Raw genomic sequence first — 14,245 nt, 5'->3', positions numbered from 1 at the left:
CATTTAACTTCACAATCTCAAATGTTCATGAACATCAGAATTATGTTGTAAATGTTTTAAAATCGCTACAGTTTCCTTTAGACTGCATCCTGGTGGTGATCCCTCCAAAGGCAGTGGAAGCTCAAAAGTTGTATATTCATACTTAGGTCAGTCTCACAGTCGTTGTAATTTCAGTGTATACTAATTGTTGATCTGATGGTGGGTAATCATTCCCTCAGTATCTCCATCCCACATGCTGAGACAGTGGTCCGTTCTGTTAGGAAGAGAGTGTTCTGTTTTTCTTTCTATAATGAAGCATAGGGGAGAGATTTTACCTCTCCCATGGAATCTTCCTCCCGAGTACAGCCATATACTGGGAAGAGTGTAGGTGTGATAACTTCTGTGATTACCTTGAGTTAAAGAATAGAAACATAATTTTTTTTTAATGCAAAAATCTTTTTTTACTGCATTCTACTTACTACTCGGTGCTAGAAATTAAATGATGAGTATAACATGGTCCCTACAGTCCAGAATCTAAAGGAAATTGCTGCTTTTCTCCTTTTTAAAATAAGGGGGTATAATGATAATATCCAGGTAGATATACATGTGTTCTTTAATGAGATATATAATCTGTGTTCAGAAAGACATCCAGACTAGAACATAAAGGTTTTCAAGATAAGGATTATTATACTACATAAAAGGACATAAAGTACATGGTTTTGAGCCCTTGGCCTTCCAGATGGGTCTAGTTTTGTGACTGATTTCTGTTACCTACTCTCTTTTTGATGATTTTAATTTACCAGAAATTTTGCCATTTGGGACTAAGCCCTGGAGGTCGTAATAAGTCTTTTGCAAACTTCTCTTAGGAATTCCTTAGGACCAGATGAAAGCAGCTGTACGGTGCAATCATAATAAAATAAATATCCCAAACCTTAAGTCTTCTTTAAAAGTAGTTACCTTGGGAAATTTTTCCCAAAGAAAAATGGAAAGATATTACCTACTGGATATTTGCTTACTGTGGGTTAGGTACTGTGTTGGCCCTTATGGAGTCTCAGAGCAGCCCTGTACTGAAATGGCACTATGTTATAGTTGAAGAAACTGAGTCTTGGTTTAAATAACTAGCAGAACAGTCCTGTAGCTTACATGTGGCAAAGACAGGCTCGAAGCCCAGAGCCAATTTCTTGATTACCCTGGGTTAATTTGTAAGTTAGCATTAAGATGACCCTGTGTTTACATAATTAAATTTTTTGACCCCCATTACTGAGTTATGATAAGGTTTTATGTATTTCCAGAGCAAGCAACTTTCATAGAAACAGCTTTTTTGTTTTAACATTTGTTTTATTGGTTTATGAATATTTTACTAAGTTATATGATACAATAATTGTAACTACCTGAAGCACATACAGTTGGCTCCTGATAAGTATACTGTTTGATAAGAGTAGATGTACTATAGTGTGACTTATGATCTGTCATGGGCATCAGAAGTAATGGAGCACGTTGGTTAACAGGAAGTCAGTTAGGAGAGCTAATTCCACTATGGAGTTTCAAAACAATTTTGAAAATTGTAATAATGGAGAAACACAGTCCTTAAAAATAGTTATTTGGAAGGTTAATAATTTACAAAGTATTAACTTACACATCTTTTGCATGTATAAGTTAATGTAAAAAGTCTCAGAATCAGTTTTCTTTTAAATGTTATGTTCTGGGCATCTAATCTGTGTTTTTCATTTTTTATGCTATGTACTCAATTTTTGACTCCATATTCCTCCTACCTAATCTCATGGCTTTTCCTGCTCTTTTGATTCCCAATCTGTATCTCTGGTCCAAACATCTCTCTTGTGCTCCAAGCCAGTATGTCCAACTTGGATGTACCACAGATACTTCAAAATCTTTGTCTCAAGATCAGCCTGGGCAACATGCCCCAAGACCCCATCTCAAAACAAAACAAAACAAAACAGAAAACGGTTCCATGCCTCCCAATATCTTTTCTATTCTTCATCTACTCAGATTCCCCCAAACAAAAATACTGGGAGCCTTTTGTTACGCCTTTTATTAGGTCACTCAGGCTACCATAACAATTCCACAGATTGGGTGGCTTAAATAACAAGTTTATTTTCCCACAGTTCTGATGACTGGAATTCCAAGTGCTCACCAGGTTGGTGTCTAGTGAGGGCTCTTCCTTTGATTTGCAGGGGTTACCCTCTTGCTGTGTATTCACATAGCCTTTCTTTGGTTGTGCATAGAGGGAGAAGGAGTGAATGAGTGAGCTCTTTGGTGTCTCTTATAAGGACACTAATCCTATTGAATGAGGACCCCACCCTTACAACCTCATTTACCTTAATTACTTCCTTAGAAGTCCTACCTTCAAATACAGCCACACTAGGGATTAGGGCTTCAACATATAAATTTGGAGGCAGGCGGACACAAAACAGTCACTAGGACCCCTCTTTTTCCTCACTGTTTGTCTCTAGTCAGTCTAAAAGTTGTATCTCCTAAAGCTACTTAATCGCTCTTGAATATCCTTCTATTCCAGGGTTTCTCGATTGTGATATTGACATTTGGGCTGGCTCATTCTTCAGTGGGAGTGATGAGGGAAGTGGGGGTCTGGCTTGTATATTGTAGAATGGTTAACAGCCTTCCTGGCCTCTAAGACCCCAGTAGTACCTCCCAGTTTTGACAACCAAAATGTCTTTAGATATTGAAAAATGTTGCCCTCTGGGGCTGGAGGGTGTTGGCAAAGGCATCCCCAGTTGAGAACCATTGCTCTAATTTCTTGGTTTCTTGCCTGGATTAGCCTTAGGATTACTGTAGTCGTTTCCTTAAGGATGCCCCTGCCTTCAAGTTGTCTTCAGCCTTTGTCATTTCTCCACATAATCACAAGTGACCTTCCTAACATGCAAATCTGTTCCTGTAAGGCTCCCTGCATGAAACTCTAGCTTTCTGGAAAACCTAAACTCTTCAGGATTATGTACAATGCCCTTATGATATTTCTTCTGTCTCGTGTCTCACCTTCTTCTTATTTTTTGTTTTTTTATCACCCCTTCTCTGACCTTAAGTGCCAGTCCTTTGGCTTAGCTCTTTCTTTCTCTTCTGTTTTCCCTTGCCTAGTCCCTGTGTGTTCTTAAACACTTAGCTCAGGTGATCCTTTTGGGTTGGGTTAAGTATTCTGTATTTCTTATGTTCTAAGAGACTCTGCTGTAGCATATATTTCAGTTTGGTGTTAGCACTCATATGCTTTTGTTTTCACTGCTAGTCTCTAAGCTCCATAAGGGCAAAGATCTAATGCTTCCTAGTCACCTGGTACAAAGCCTGGCAAACAGTAGATATTAATGACTGTTACATGTATGTGTGAATGTATTGTTTCAAAATTTGAAAAAGGGAACATACTCAGATGTCCCGAAGACATGATGAAGTGCCATCTATATTGGTAAATTGATAACATTCTTATGGTTTTGGCTTTAATTGTATAGACCTGGAGGCTTAAGTTACTCTGTAAACTGAGAGATCAACCTCTTGGGGATGGTTTTACCCTAACCATGCTTATGTAGATTAGAACGTCAGTATATTCATATATAATGGGAAATGTAATGGCCAGCCATTCTGGAACAAATGACATTAGAGGTAAAATTATATATGAAAATGTTGCCCAAATTGCATGAAATCAGATTGGGGGTTGATCATTAATTTACAAAATGCTTTAATTAAGGAGGATGTGATGGACTCTTTAACACTATCCAGTTTAAGGAAAGCTAGTAAGACTTTGAAGGGGACTGTTACGCATATGTCCTTTGGGTAAGGCTATGATTTAGGCAAAGAACAGAAGAATGCCTGTGAATTCCCTTTTTCAGTTTTTCATCCTGACCAGCACTTCTTAAACACATTTATTTATAATCTCTTCTAAAAAGAGAGTGTGTGTGTATGTATGCATTGATAAATTTGGGAGTCAGGTAGTGGAGGGCAGGCATTTAGCTACATCTGGAAGAATTTAATAAAATGAATCTTGACTGTATCTGAAGAATTAAAATGTAACTACATCTGGTAAAAGTACCAAAGGATATCTTCGTAAAGTGTATTGAAAGACAGGTCTTATCAGATTTTAGAGCATTATGAAGCTACGGAATTTTTTTTTTTTTTTTTTGAAACGGAATCTCACTCTGTCGCCCAGGCTGGAGTGCAGTGGTACCATCTCAGCTCACTGCAACCTCTGTCTCCTGAATTCAAGCGATTCTCATGCCTCAGCCTCTCAAGTAGCTGGGGTTACAGGTGTGCGCTACCACACCTGGCTATTTTTTGTATTCTAAGTGGAGATGGGGTTTCACCACGTTGGCCAGGCTGGTCTTGAACTCCCGACCTCAGGTGATCCACCCGCCTCAGCCTCCCAAAGTGCTGTGATTACAAGCGTGAGCCACTGTGCCCAGCCTAGAATTTTTTACAACATGAGATTCCCTTTAAAAGGTAGATGACTTAACACATACAGCCTTTCCTCATTATAGGAGTAGTAAAATTATAAAAAGGTATAAAACACATGGACAAAGAATGGCAGGCATGTTATTGGGGGACAAAACAATGTACTAATTTTTAGAAGTTGGGGTAGATAGGTAAGTTTTGCGAAGAAAAACATGTGAGAGCCACCTTACCTGAGTAACTCTGGAAAATGAGGTGCTGTATGGAAAAACCTAAGTTGATAATCTGTATATAGAGAATAGTTGACTCCTCTATAATCAAGATGCCTACCTTATATGCCCATTTCCACTCCATGCTCAGGTGGGAGACCAGAAGTTTAATTCCCTAGAAAAAGTAAATAGGAAAGGAGCAAGATTTAGGAAAGCATGTCCTCGTGTAGAATGGAGGCAAAATGTAGGGCAGAAAACAATGGGATTAATGGAAAACTTTGGAAAATGCTCAAGCAGTGACCACCAGTCCAAGCTATCTCCAACCCCTACCCTGCTTATAAAACTTACCGAGGTTTGGCCGGGAGTGGTGGCTCACACCTGTAATCCCAGCACTTTGGGAGGCTGAGGCAGGTGGATCACGAGGTCAAGAGATTGAGACCATCCTGGCCAACATGGTGAAACCCAGTCTCTACTAAAAATACAAAAATTAGCTGGGTATGGTGGCACATACCTGTAGTCCCAGCTACTTGGGAGGCTGAGGCAGGAGAATTTCTTGAACTCAGGAGGTGGAGGTTGCATTGAGCTGAGATTGCACTCCACTGCACTCCAGACTGGCGACAGAGTGAAACTCCATCTGAAAAAAAAAAAAAAACAAAACTTACTGAGGTTTAAATTCCAGATGTTTTGCACAGATGCATGTCATGTTTCTTGGAGTGGGCATGTCAATATTGCTATATGAGCTTATTTTAAAATTATAATTGTTTCTTGTATCTTTTTCTGTCTCTTAAAATCTTTATGCCTAACTTTTTAGATTTTTCAGACTTTTTGTGGCAATCTTTATGTTTTAGGTGTGTCTCTTACAAACAGCATACAGTACATTTTTATTATCCAGTCAAACAATCTTTATCTCTTAACCAGAACTTTTAGAGTCTTACAGGTTTGTAAATGGTTTAAATCCACTTGTCACAGATTTGGCAAGTGGTTTGGCCACCTTTAAGCTAGTTCTTGTTCTTTCATGAACCCTGTCACTGTTTGGTACCTCCTTTGTGAAACAACCAGATATTCCAGGCCCATCTTGTACTTTTTCTGACCAGCCATTGTTTCTAAGGATTCCTGGTTCCTTTTAATGGGGAATGGTTTGTAGAAGTGGAAAATCTAATTTCTGCCACTGGAGTGGTATTGTATCTAGGCCTTTTTGGCAAACAGCGTAGGAAATATATGTATATGTCTATCTGTAAAAATCATATGTATATATGTGTTTATAAGAATCATCAAAGGAGGGCCTTAAGAAAAACTAAACACACACACACATACATACATACACACAAACAGACAAAATCGTAAGTTCATACTGATAACCTTAGTTCCAGTTCAACACTCAGTATAAAATATACTAAGGTGGCAGGTAGCTTTCAACACTTAGAATATATCACACCCAGTCACTTCTAGCTTCTATCTTTGCTGTTGAGAATTCAGCTTTTTAAAATGTTGCTCCTCTGAAGGTATTCTGTTTTTTTAAGATTTTTTACTTTGTAGTTTTTAGCAGGTATAATATTACATCTAGGTGTGGAGTTTTCTTTTTAAGACTGTGCACAGTTTATTAGGCTTCTTCAGTCTGTGAATTGACCTTATCAGTTGTGAAAAATTCACAGCTTTGCGGGGGGAGTCCCCTCTTACCAATCGTACATTTAGCCTTAAAATATGTAACAATAGCCATTATTTCTTCACATACTGCCTCATTCTTTTTCTCTGTTTCTTCTGGAAATGCAATCAAATATATTTTAGAACTTCTCATGGTAGCGTTCCTATATCTTAACCACTTCTCTTGCTATCTTTCTCACCATGCTGCACTGTGGATAGTTTCTTCTGACCAATAGTCTTTTATTTGAAAATACTGAGCATATTATTTCTGATAATTCTAACATCTCAAGTCTTTGCGGGTCATTTTCTGCTTTCTCTTGCTTTTCTTGGTTCTTGTTCATGATTCCTTGTTTCTCTGTGCTGTTGACTTTGAGTGGTTTATTGGGGATTGTTCTTGAGAAATCACACTTTGGATTTCTTAAGGCCTGGGTTGAAGTGTTTTTCCCCAAAGGAATTTGCATTTGCTTCTGCCAGGAGATGAGAGCATTGTCAGACCAGAACTGTTTTAAACTAAATTAGAACTTGAGGTTTATTGGACCACGCATGTTATATTAAATTAGGCTATAAATCTACCCTAGGATTAAACCATGATGTACAACCACCTTGTCCCTTTAGTAAGCACTAGATCAACTTTAATGCAGTCTCATGGGGTTAAAGGATAGAAGTAAGTTTATTTCTTACTCTCACCTTAAAGATAGCCCAATAGGAAAAAAAAAAGGAAAAAAATCAAATGAGGGCACAAGAATTAATAGGGGGAAAAAGATAAAGAGAGCCCCTACTGTTCCTGTCATAATGTCAAGTGATCTTTCAGACTCTCTATCTGGAGCAGGCCCAGGACTTTGTCTTATGTCCCCTTGGTCCAAAGAGTTTATCAAATTGCAGATCAGTTTCTTCTTGGTAGTGATATATTCTCAGGGTAAAAATGGCATCTAGGTGTACCTCTAGGTTCCTGGTAATTTCTTACTAACTTCCCAACCTAACTTAAGTTTTTAAAGTAAGTTTAATGCACCAACTTTCATTGTTTGCAATAGGAATGTCAGTCTGAATAACCTAACCTACCTGCCTTTACAGGAAGCAAAAGTTCCTTTATATATTTTTATTTCTTTAACAGTTGTATTAATTCATTTCCACACTGCTGTAAAGATACTACCCGAGACTGGGTAATTTACAAATAAAAGAGATTTAATTGACTCACAAGTCCATATTGCTAGGGAGGTCTCAGGAAACTTACAATCATGGCAGAAGGGGAAGCAGGCACCTTCTTCACAAGGTGGCAGGGGAGAGAGGGTAAGGGAGGAACTGCCACTTTTAAAGCATCAGATCTTGTGAGAACTCAGTATCATGAGAACAGCTTGGGGGGAACTGCCCCCATGATCCAGTCCCCTCCCACCAAGTCCCTCCTTCCACGTGGGATTACAATTGGAGATGAGATTTGGGTGGAGGCACAAAGCCAAACCATATCAACAGTAAACTATATTTTTAGATTAAAAAAATTCTTTAGAGGGGGAAAACAGAGAAAACTACCCAGCAATGAAATAGGCTGTACAACATAAATATGCAAGTTATTAAAAAAAAAAAAACAAACTAGATGACATAGCTCATGCCTGTAATCCTGACAGCTCCTGAGGTCAAGCCAGGCAGACCGATTGAGGCCAGGATTTCTAGACCAGGCTGGGCAACACAGCAAGACCCCTCATCTCTAAAAAAATGTTTAAAAATTAGCCAGGTGTAGTGGCATGTGCCTGTAGTCCCAGCTACTTGGGAGCTGAGGTGGGAGGATCACTTGAGCCCAGAAATTCAAGGCTGTAGTGAACTATGCCTATGCCATTGCACTTTAACCTGGGTGACACAGCAAGACTCTAACACTCAGTTAAAAAAAAATGAAAAAAAGAATAAATGTAAACAGCCTATATACAGAAAAAAATGTTCATTCTCACTGTTAGTCAAATAAATCAATATAAATGTGCTACCATTTTTCACCTATCATATTCACTAAGTTTTAAAATTTGCTTACTTAAAGCTTAGGTAAGTACAGTGAGATGGGATATGCTCTTGTTCTGCTACTGGGGATGTAAAATGATATGACTTTCTTCTGGAAAAACAGTAACATCTTATAAAATAATGTATGGGAAAACCGTAAATATTCGTACATTTAGTCAGGGGTTGGCAAACTACAGCCCATAGACCAAATGTGGCCTGCAGCCTATTTTTGTATGACCCTACCACTACAAGTATCTCTTACATTCTTAAAGGGTAATGGGGAAGAACACAAATAAGAATATATGCTGGAGACTGTAAGTGGAATACAAAGCCTCCATTATTTGCCATCTGTCCTGTTACATAATTGTTATCTTTTGAAAGTAGCACTAACATATACATTATATTCATGGTCATTTTTTCTAGTCAGTTACGTAGGATAGAGAAAGGAGAGAGAAAGAAAAACTTTTTTATCCTAACTGTGATCCACAGAATGGTAAGCCTCTTGGTAGCAGAAACTTTGTCTTGTTATTAAATACTTTTATCTTCCGTGATTAGCACATTGTATGAGGAGTAGGAGTAGAGAGCTGGTTGCAGGATTTTTAATTAACCCAATGAAAAGTAAAGAGAAGATTGTCTAGATTAGCCTGAGGTATATATAACTGTGTGTTATGGTTCCTGGATGAGGCTGATATATTGGGCAAAATGATAGATTGAAAGATTTGAAAATCATGCTTTAAATCATATGTTCGTTTCTTGAATGTATGGAATGGAATGAGCAAATAGTAAAGGGAGGATGTCATAGAAATAGTATAATACCTGTCATTTACTTAGTGCCTTGTTTATGACAGGTGTAATACATATTATCTCACCTTAAAGTCATATTACAGGGCACACACGGTGGCTCACGCCTGTAATTGCAACACTTTGGGAGGCCAAGGCTGGTGGATCACTTGAAGTCAGGAGTTCAAGCAGCCCGGCCAACATGGTGAAACCCTGTCTCTACTAAAAATATAAAAATCAGCCTGGCGTGATGACAGGTCCCTGTAATTCCAGCTATTCAGGAGGCGGAGGCAGGAAAATCGCTTGAACCTGGGAGGTGGAGGTTGCAGTAAGCCCAGATCGTGCCACTGTACCCCACCCAGCCTGGGCAACAGAGTGAGATTCTATCTAAAAATAAATAAATAAATAAAATAAAAAGTATATTATAGATGAAGCAGAGTTAGTGAATTGTCCACAGGCACACAATTACTAGATGTTAGAGGTGTGATATGAACAGTGCACTTTAAAAAAAAAAAGCCAGCTCTAGTGTTACTTCCTTCTTTGAAGAAACCTTCTCTGTAACTTCTGTCCACCTTTTACTACCTGGGTTAACTTGAGGCTCCTTCTTTCTTTTCATATGATACACAGTTGGTAACTGCAGTTTGGCATTTACTTATGGAATTATAATTGCACAATATATTTGGAATTTGAGGACTTAGCATTATCTGATTCATCTACTCCTTCAGTAACTTGAAAGTTAAAGGTGAAGGCCTATGGTGTGAATCACAGTGTAAGGCAGGTAGACCAGAGGGACTCACTCCTCATGAGTGTAGGCCCATCTCTTGAGGGTGTCAGATACTAGGCCAAATTTTCAAATGCCCAGACTTTTTATGTTTATCTTATCCAGTACCTAACTTATTCAACTTGGAATTCAGTGTAACACAGCTATGAGTGTGTGTTTATATTCAAGTAATTCACAGTATCTTTAAACCATAGGTCCTCTGCTGTACCACTTTGAAAATCTGGCAAATGAACTTTCCATAGAATTGAGCTATGAGGATATAAAAAACGTTGTTCTGCAGTATGGATTCAAGGTAGAGGTAAGAATGGAATAAAATATTGCCGAAGTTTAACTCCCAAAGCACCTTGACAGAAGTGTTGATATCATGGCTGTTAGTGACTATTTGAATTCTGTTTTCTTATCTATAAAGGGAAGATAACACAGGTTGAGTACCCCTTACTCAAAATGCTTGGGACCAGAAATGTGTTGGATTTTGGATTTTTTTTCCAATTTTGCAATATATGCATATACATAATGACATATCTTGGGAGGGGACTGAAGTCTAAATATGAAATTCATTTATGTTTTATATATGCCTTATAAGCATAGCCCAAAGGTAATTTTATACAATATTTTAAAATTTTGACCACCTGCACATGAAGTCAGATGTGGAATTTGTCAGTTGTGGCATTATGTAGGTGCTCAAAACATTTTGGATTTTGGAGCGTTTCAGATTTTCAGATTAGGGATGCTTGACCTGTGTTACTTAGCTTCCAGAATTATAAGGATTTGGGATAACGTGTACATAAAGGGAAAACTATACTTTCTGGTGAAATAGCCTTTCAGTAAATGGTAGCTGATCATTATAATACTGTTCTTACAGACTCTCACTTATAGATAGAAAGTAGAGTAGGCTCTGGGGAAAACAAAAAGGGGCGGGAGGGCAAGTATAAGAGGGATATTCACAATATGTCCTTGTCCTTGTGTACTGCTTCATCTTTTTTTAATTATGTGCATTACATAAAGTTTTGTGATATTTTGGCTCTTGTGTTTCAGTTCATTTATTTAGAAGCCTTCCATTTTAGAAACAATAGATTTGTTTTTAAGAATGACGAGAAGCAATATATTATAGTAGTTCAAAGTTCAAGACTGCCAGAGTTTGAATCTTAGTTCCGTCACTTATTAGTGTGACTGTTCTTTGTAAAGTGAGACTACTAATATTAATAGTACCTCTCTTATGGGGGTAGTTGTATGTAATAAATGAATATGCTTAAAATAGTGCCTGCCACTGATACATATGTGCTCAGAATTTGTTAGTGGTGTGGTCATCATGACTGTCATAGTCAGTATTATGATTATTGTTTGCATTGCAGGTGGAAAAAGAATCTGTATTGTCAACATATACTGTGAATGATCTCTCTATGATGAAATACTACTATGAATGTGTCTTGTTTGTGGTCCGTAAGCCACAATAATGGTCTCAAGTGATACCACCTGGAAAAAAGTTTAGTAAGAACAAATGCTGAAATAAACGACTCAAAATCAACTATCAGTGATGACAGGACACAACCTCAAATCAGTGGTGCCTTCTTATTCCTAACAAAATTTAGAAATAGTGTCTATTTTCTTAATATGTCTATTGCTTTTTCAGAAATATACTATGCCATGCAGATTTGTACTACACAAGTAAAAATGGAGGAAATGTCTTGAAGTATACTTTTTCCTTGAAGCCCAGATTGTGTTTCAGTAGGAAAAAAACCTAATCTCCAGTGTCTTCATGATGCTATCCATTGCAAATCTGCCGTATTAATGACTAATAGTATTGAAGTCCATAATAATCTTCCTTTTTTTGTTGTTTTGTATGCATTGCACATGTAACTTTTAGAAGAGTCTAAGGATCCTCAGTCATATTCAACATCTGGAGTTGGGACTTTGTTCACTTTCAATCTAAGAAAACTATGCGTAAAATGTGTCTTTTTTTTTTTTTTCTTCAGAGACAGGATCCTGCTCTGTCTCCCAGGCTGGAGTGCAGTGGCACGATCATAGCTCACTGTAACCTCAAACTCCTGGACTCAAGCGATCTTCCTGCCTTAGCCTCCCGAGTAGCTAGGACTATAGGCATGTACCACCGCGCCTGGCCTGTGTCTATTCTTCTATCATTCAGATTAATTTAATTTTGTATTTTCTAGCTCAGATGAACTTAAAGAAGCATCAAACATTTCTTTTTTATGAAATGTTAAATTTAATAGCATCACAGGCCGGTAAAATATATTCAAGTAACTGAGAAATTATCAAAGTCTTTTGGCCACAATAAACTGAACACTTTATGAAAGCATACTCATCATGGATCTCAACATTCAAAGTGAGAAATAAAAAGCCTTTATTAAAAGTAGTGCTAGGAAACAGAGAAAATAAGAATAAAATTTACCCATTTGAAATATATGATTTTCAGACTCTAAATGAATACAGAGTTTGACAGTGTGATGTTTACAATAATGTCTTTTCTTTAGATTATCTGGATTATGAAAGCAAGCACTTTTTTCATTAAAACAATTATATACTAGGAAAAACTGTCATAATAGTATTAATGTGGGGAATTTTGATTATGAAATTCAGGGATAAATTACTGCCCATTGTCTGTGTCTTCAATATTGTAAGCAGCAGCCATCATGTAATTTCAGATTAATGCCAATTTTGTTCCCTGATAGATGGAGCTTAAACAGTATATGCTGCTTTAAATTTCTACCTCTAGCAGATCTTTATTGGAGGGAGTTTTCCTTTGTATTTTTTAATGTATGTTATTCTGTTTCCAGTAGCTTGGAAAGTAGAGATGACTAATGTTTTAGCCTTTTCTTGGAGAAAAGGAAGAACTCTTCTTGAATATTTTCACAGATGATTGTGATTGCTTTAAATGACCTCTGTGGCAATTTAAATTAGATGGATTTAATCTCAGTAATGTGCTGGTCGCATAAAAGTCATGTTTTAATAGGAAAACTTACTTGTAAATGTTTAGACCTTTGTTGTCACTTAGGCTAGGGAGTCACTACCCTATTTGGCATCTTACTAGTTGGGGGGATCTTTTCCGTGTACAGTGATGGGACTTTCGTGACCTTTACTCTCACTATGCAATAGAGGGTTTCATGCAGTTGATTTGACATGTCAAAATTGGGAAAACTGTTACTTTTTTTTTTTTTAAAGATATCTTTTTTGTGTCCCTCAGTACTTAGCAGATGTTCATTTGGTGGAAATTCTTATTACTTACATGAATGAGTTTGAATTTAGTGGCAAGGAAGAAAAAAACTCAAACTATTGTTTTTAAAGAAGAAAACTTGCAAAGTACATAAGTATTTTTTAAAAATCAATTGAACAGAAAGGAATGCATGCTGTTTTTGAATGACTTAGACATGCTTTTTATTCACTGACTAGTATTCACTTTTTCACAACTTGTATCAAAACAAATGATCTTTGTTTTTGTCACAGGCAAAAACAGGTTGACACTGGTGGGTTGGCTTTATTAATTCTTTTTCTATTAGGTTTTCTTTAATAATGTTATATTTCTAAATTATAGCATATGTTTTAGTTAATTCTGAAATCAGTTACTTCATTTGTTAATTTATCCCTTGTATCATGAATATTGTTTTTTAAATGTTCTATACAAATTTGCATCACTTTTTTTCTTACAGCTTTTGCAGTTAATATATTCTAAACTTGAAAATGTGGTATCAATCAGTAATAGAAGTATCACTGGAGGATTTATTTAACTTTGTATTTCTTAATTTTAGTCCTAGCTACTGAAGTATGTAAGCCTTAAAGTTTAAAATGTTTTTCTTAAATTAGCTGTATACACATATATTTTCATTTACTTTGTGAAATGCGAGGAGATAGTCCATTGTGCTTGTGTTTTTTTCTTTAATTTCCATATTCTGAAGCAGTGCAGATATAGGGTATGCTAATCAAGTGAGCAAGGTGGAATATGTACAATATAAGGAGAAGCTGTATAAATCACAGTATAAAATTATGAAGTTTGGTAACTGTAAAATGTACTGTATTTATATGTAACTCTCATTCTAAAAGTTGCCACAAAAGCTGAATTGGAAGCTTCATGTCTGCATGAAATTTCCTATATTTTTAATGTGTATGATGAAATTAATTTTTCTTGAATATTAAAGTCTGCCAATTGCTACGAAACGATAGTTGCTTGGTTGTTTTCATCTAAGTTAGTGTAACCATAGATGTGGGGATTTTAATGAGTGGAGCATGTATACTTTTGAACTCTTGGATTAGCCTGTTTTTATATGCTTCTAGGAAGTCAGTCATATGAATACTTGGTCTTATAATATACCAGGCCTTATACTAATTATTTTCACTTTGTTTCATTCAGGTTCACCGTAGTAAAGTTAGAATCCACTGAGGAAAAGGAATAATCTTGATTTTCAGTTTTGTTAAATAATAGAAAAAGAATTCTATAAAAGGAACTAGTAGAAGAAAGTTA

General features: G+C 36.7%; 1 protein-coding gene and 1 long non-coding RNA gene across 5 annotated transcripts in view; one reads left to right on the top strand and one right to left on the bottom strand.

The window, feature by feature from the left end:
• Positions 1-13,941, top strand: part of CARNMT1 (carnosine N-methyltransferase 1) — a 45,583-nt gene extending 31,642 nt beyond the window's left edge. For all 4 annotated transcript variants that reach the window (XM_001094584.5, XM_028835252.2, XM_028835250.2 and 1 more), the window contains 2 exons: positions 9,969-10,072; positions 11,127-13,941. In XM_001094584.5, coding sequence (XP_001094584.2) covers positions 9,969-10,072; positions 11,127-11,228 — 206 coding nt within the window. In that variant the 3' untranslated portion in view covers positions 11,229-13,941. The remainder of the gene's footprint in view (positions 1-9,968; positions 10,073-11,126) is intronic.
• On the bottom strand, positions 261-8,374 carry LOC106993792 (uncharacterized). The gene is made up of 3 exons (XR_001440142.3): positions 5,104-8,374; positions 4,714-4,767; positions 261-389 (listed from the first exon to the last, which is right to left on the bottom strand). It is a non-coding gene; the product is annotated as an uncharacterized LOC106993792 (long non-coding RNA).
• Positions 13,942-14,245: the final 304 nt, after the last annotated feature.

This window comes from Macaca mulatta, chromosome 15 (assembly GCF_049350105.2).
Source record: "Macaca mulatta isolate MMU2019108-1 chromosome 15, T2T-MMU8v2.0, whole genome shotgun sequence".
Lineage (NCBI taxonomy): Eukaryota > Metazoa > Chordata > Mammalia > Primates > Cercopithecidae > Macaca > Macaca mulatta.
Note: the sequence above shows the minus strand (reverse complement) of the source record. Positions and strands in the feature narration are given on the sequence as shown.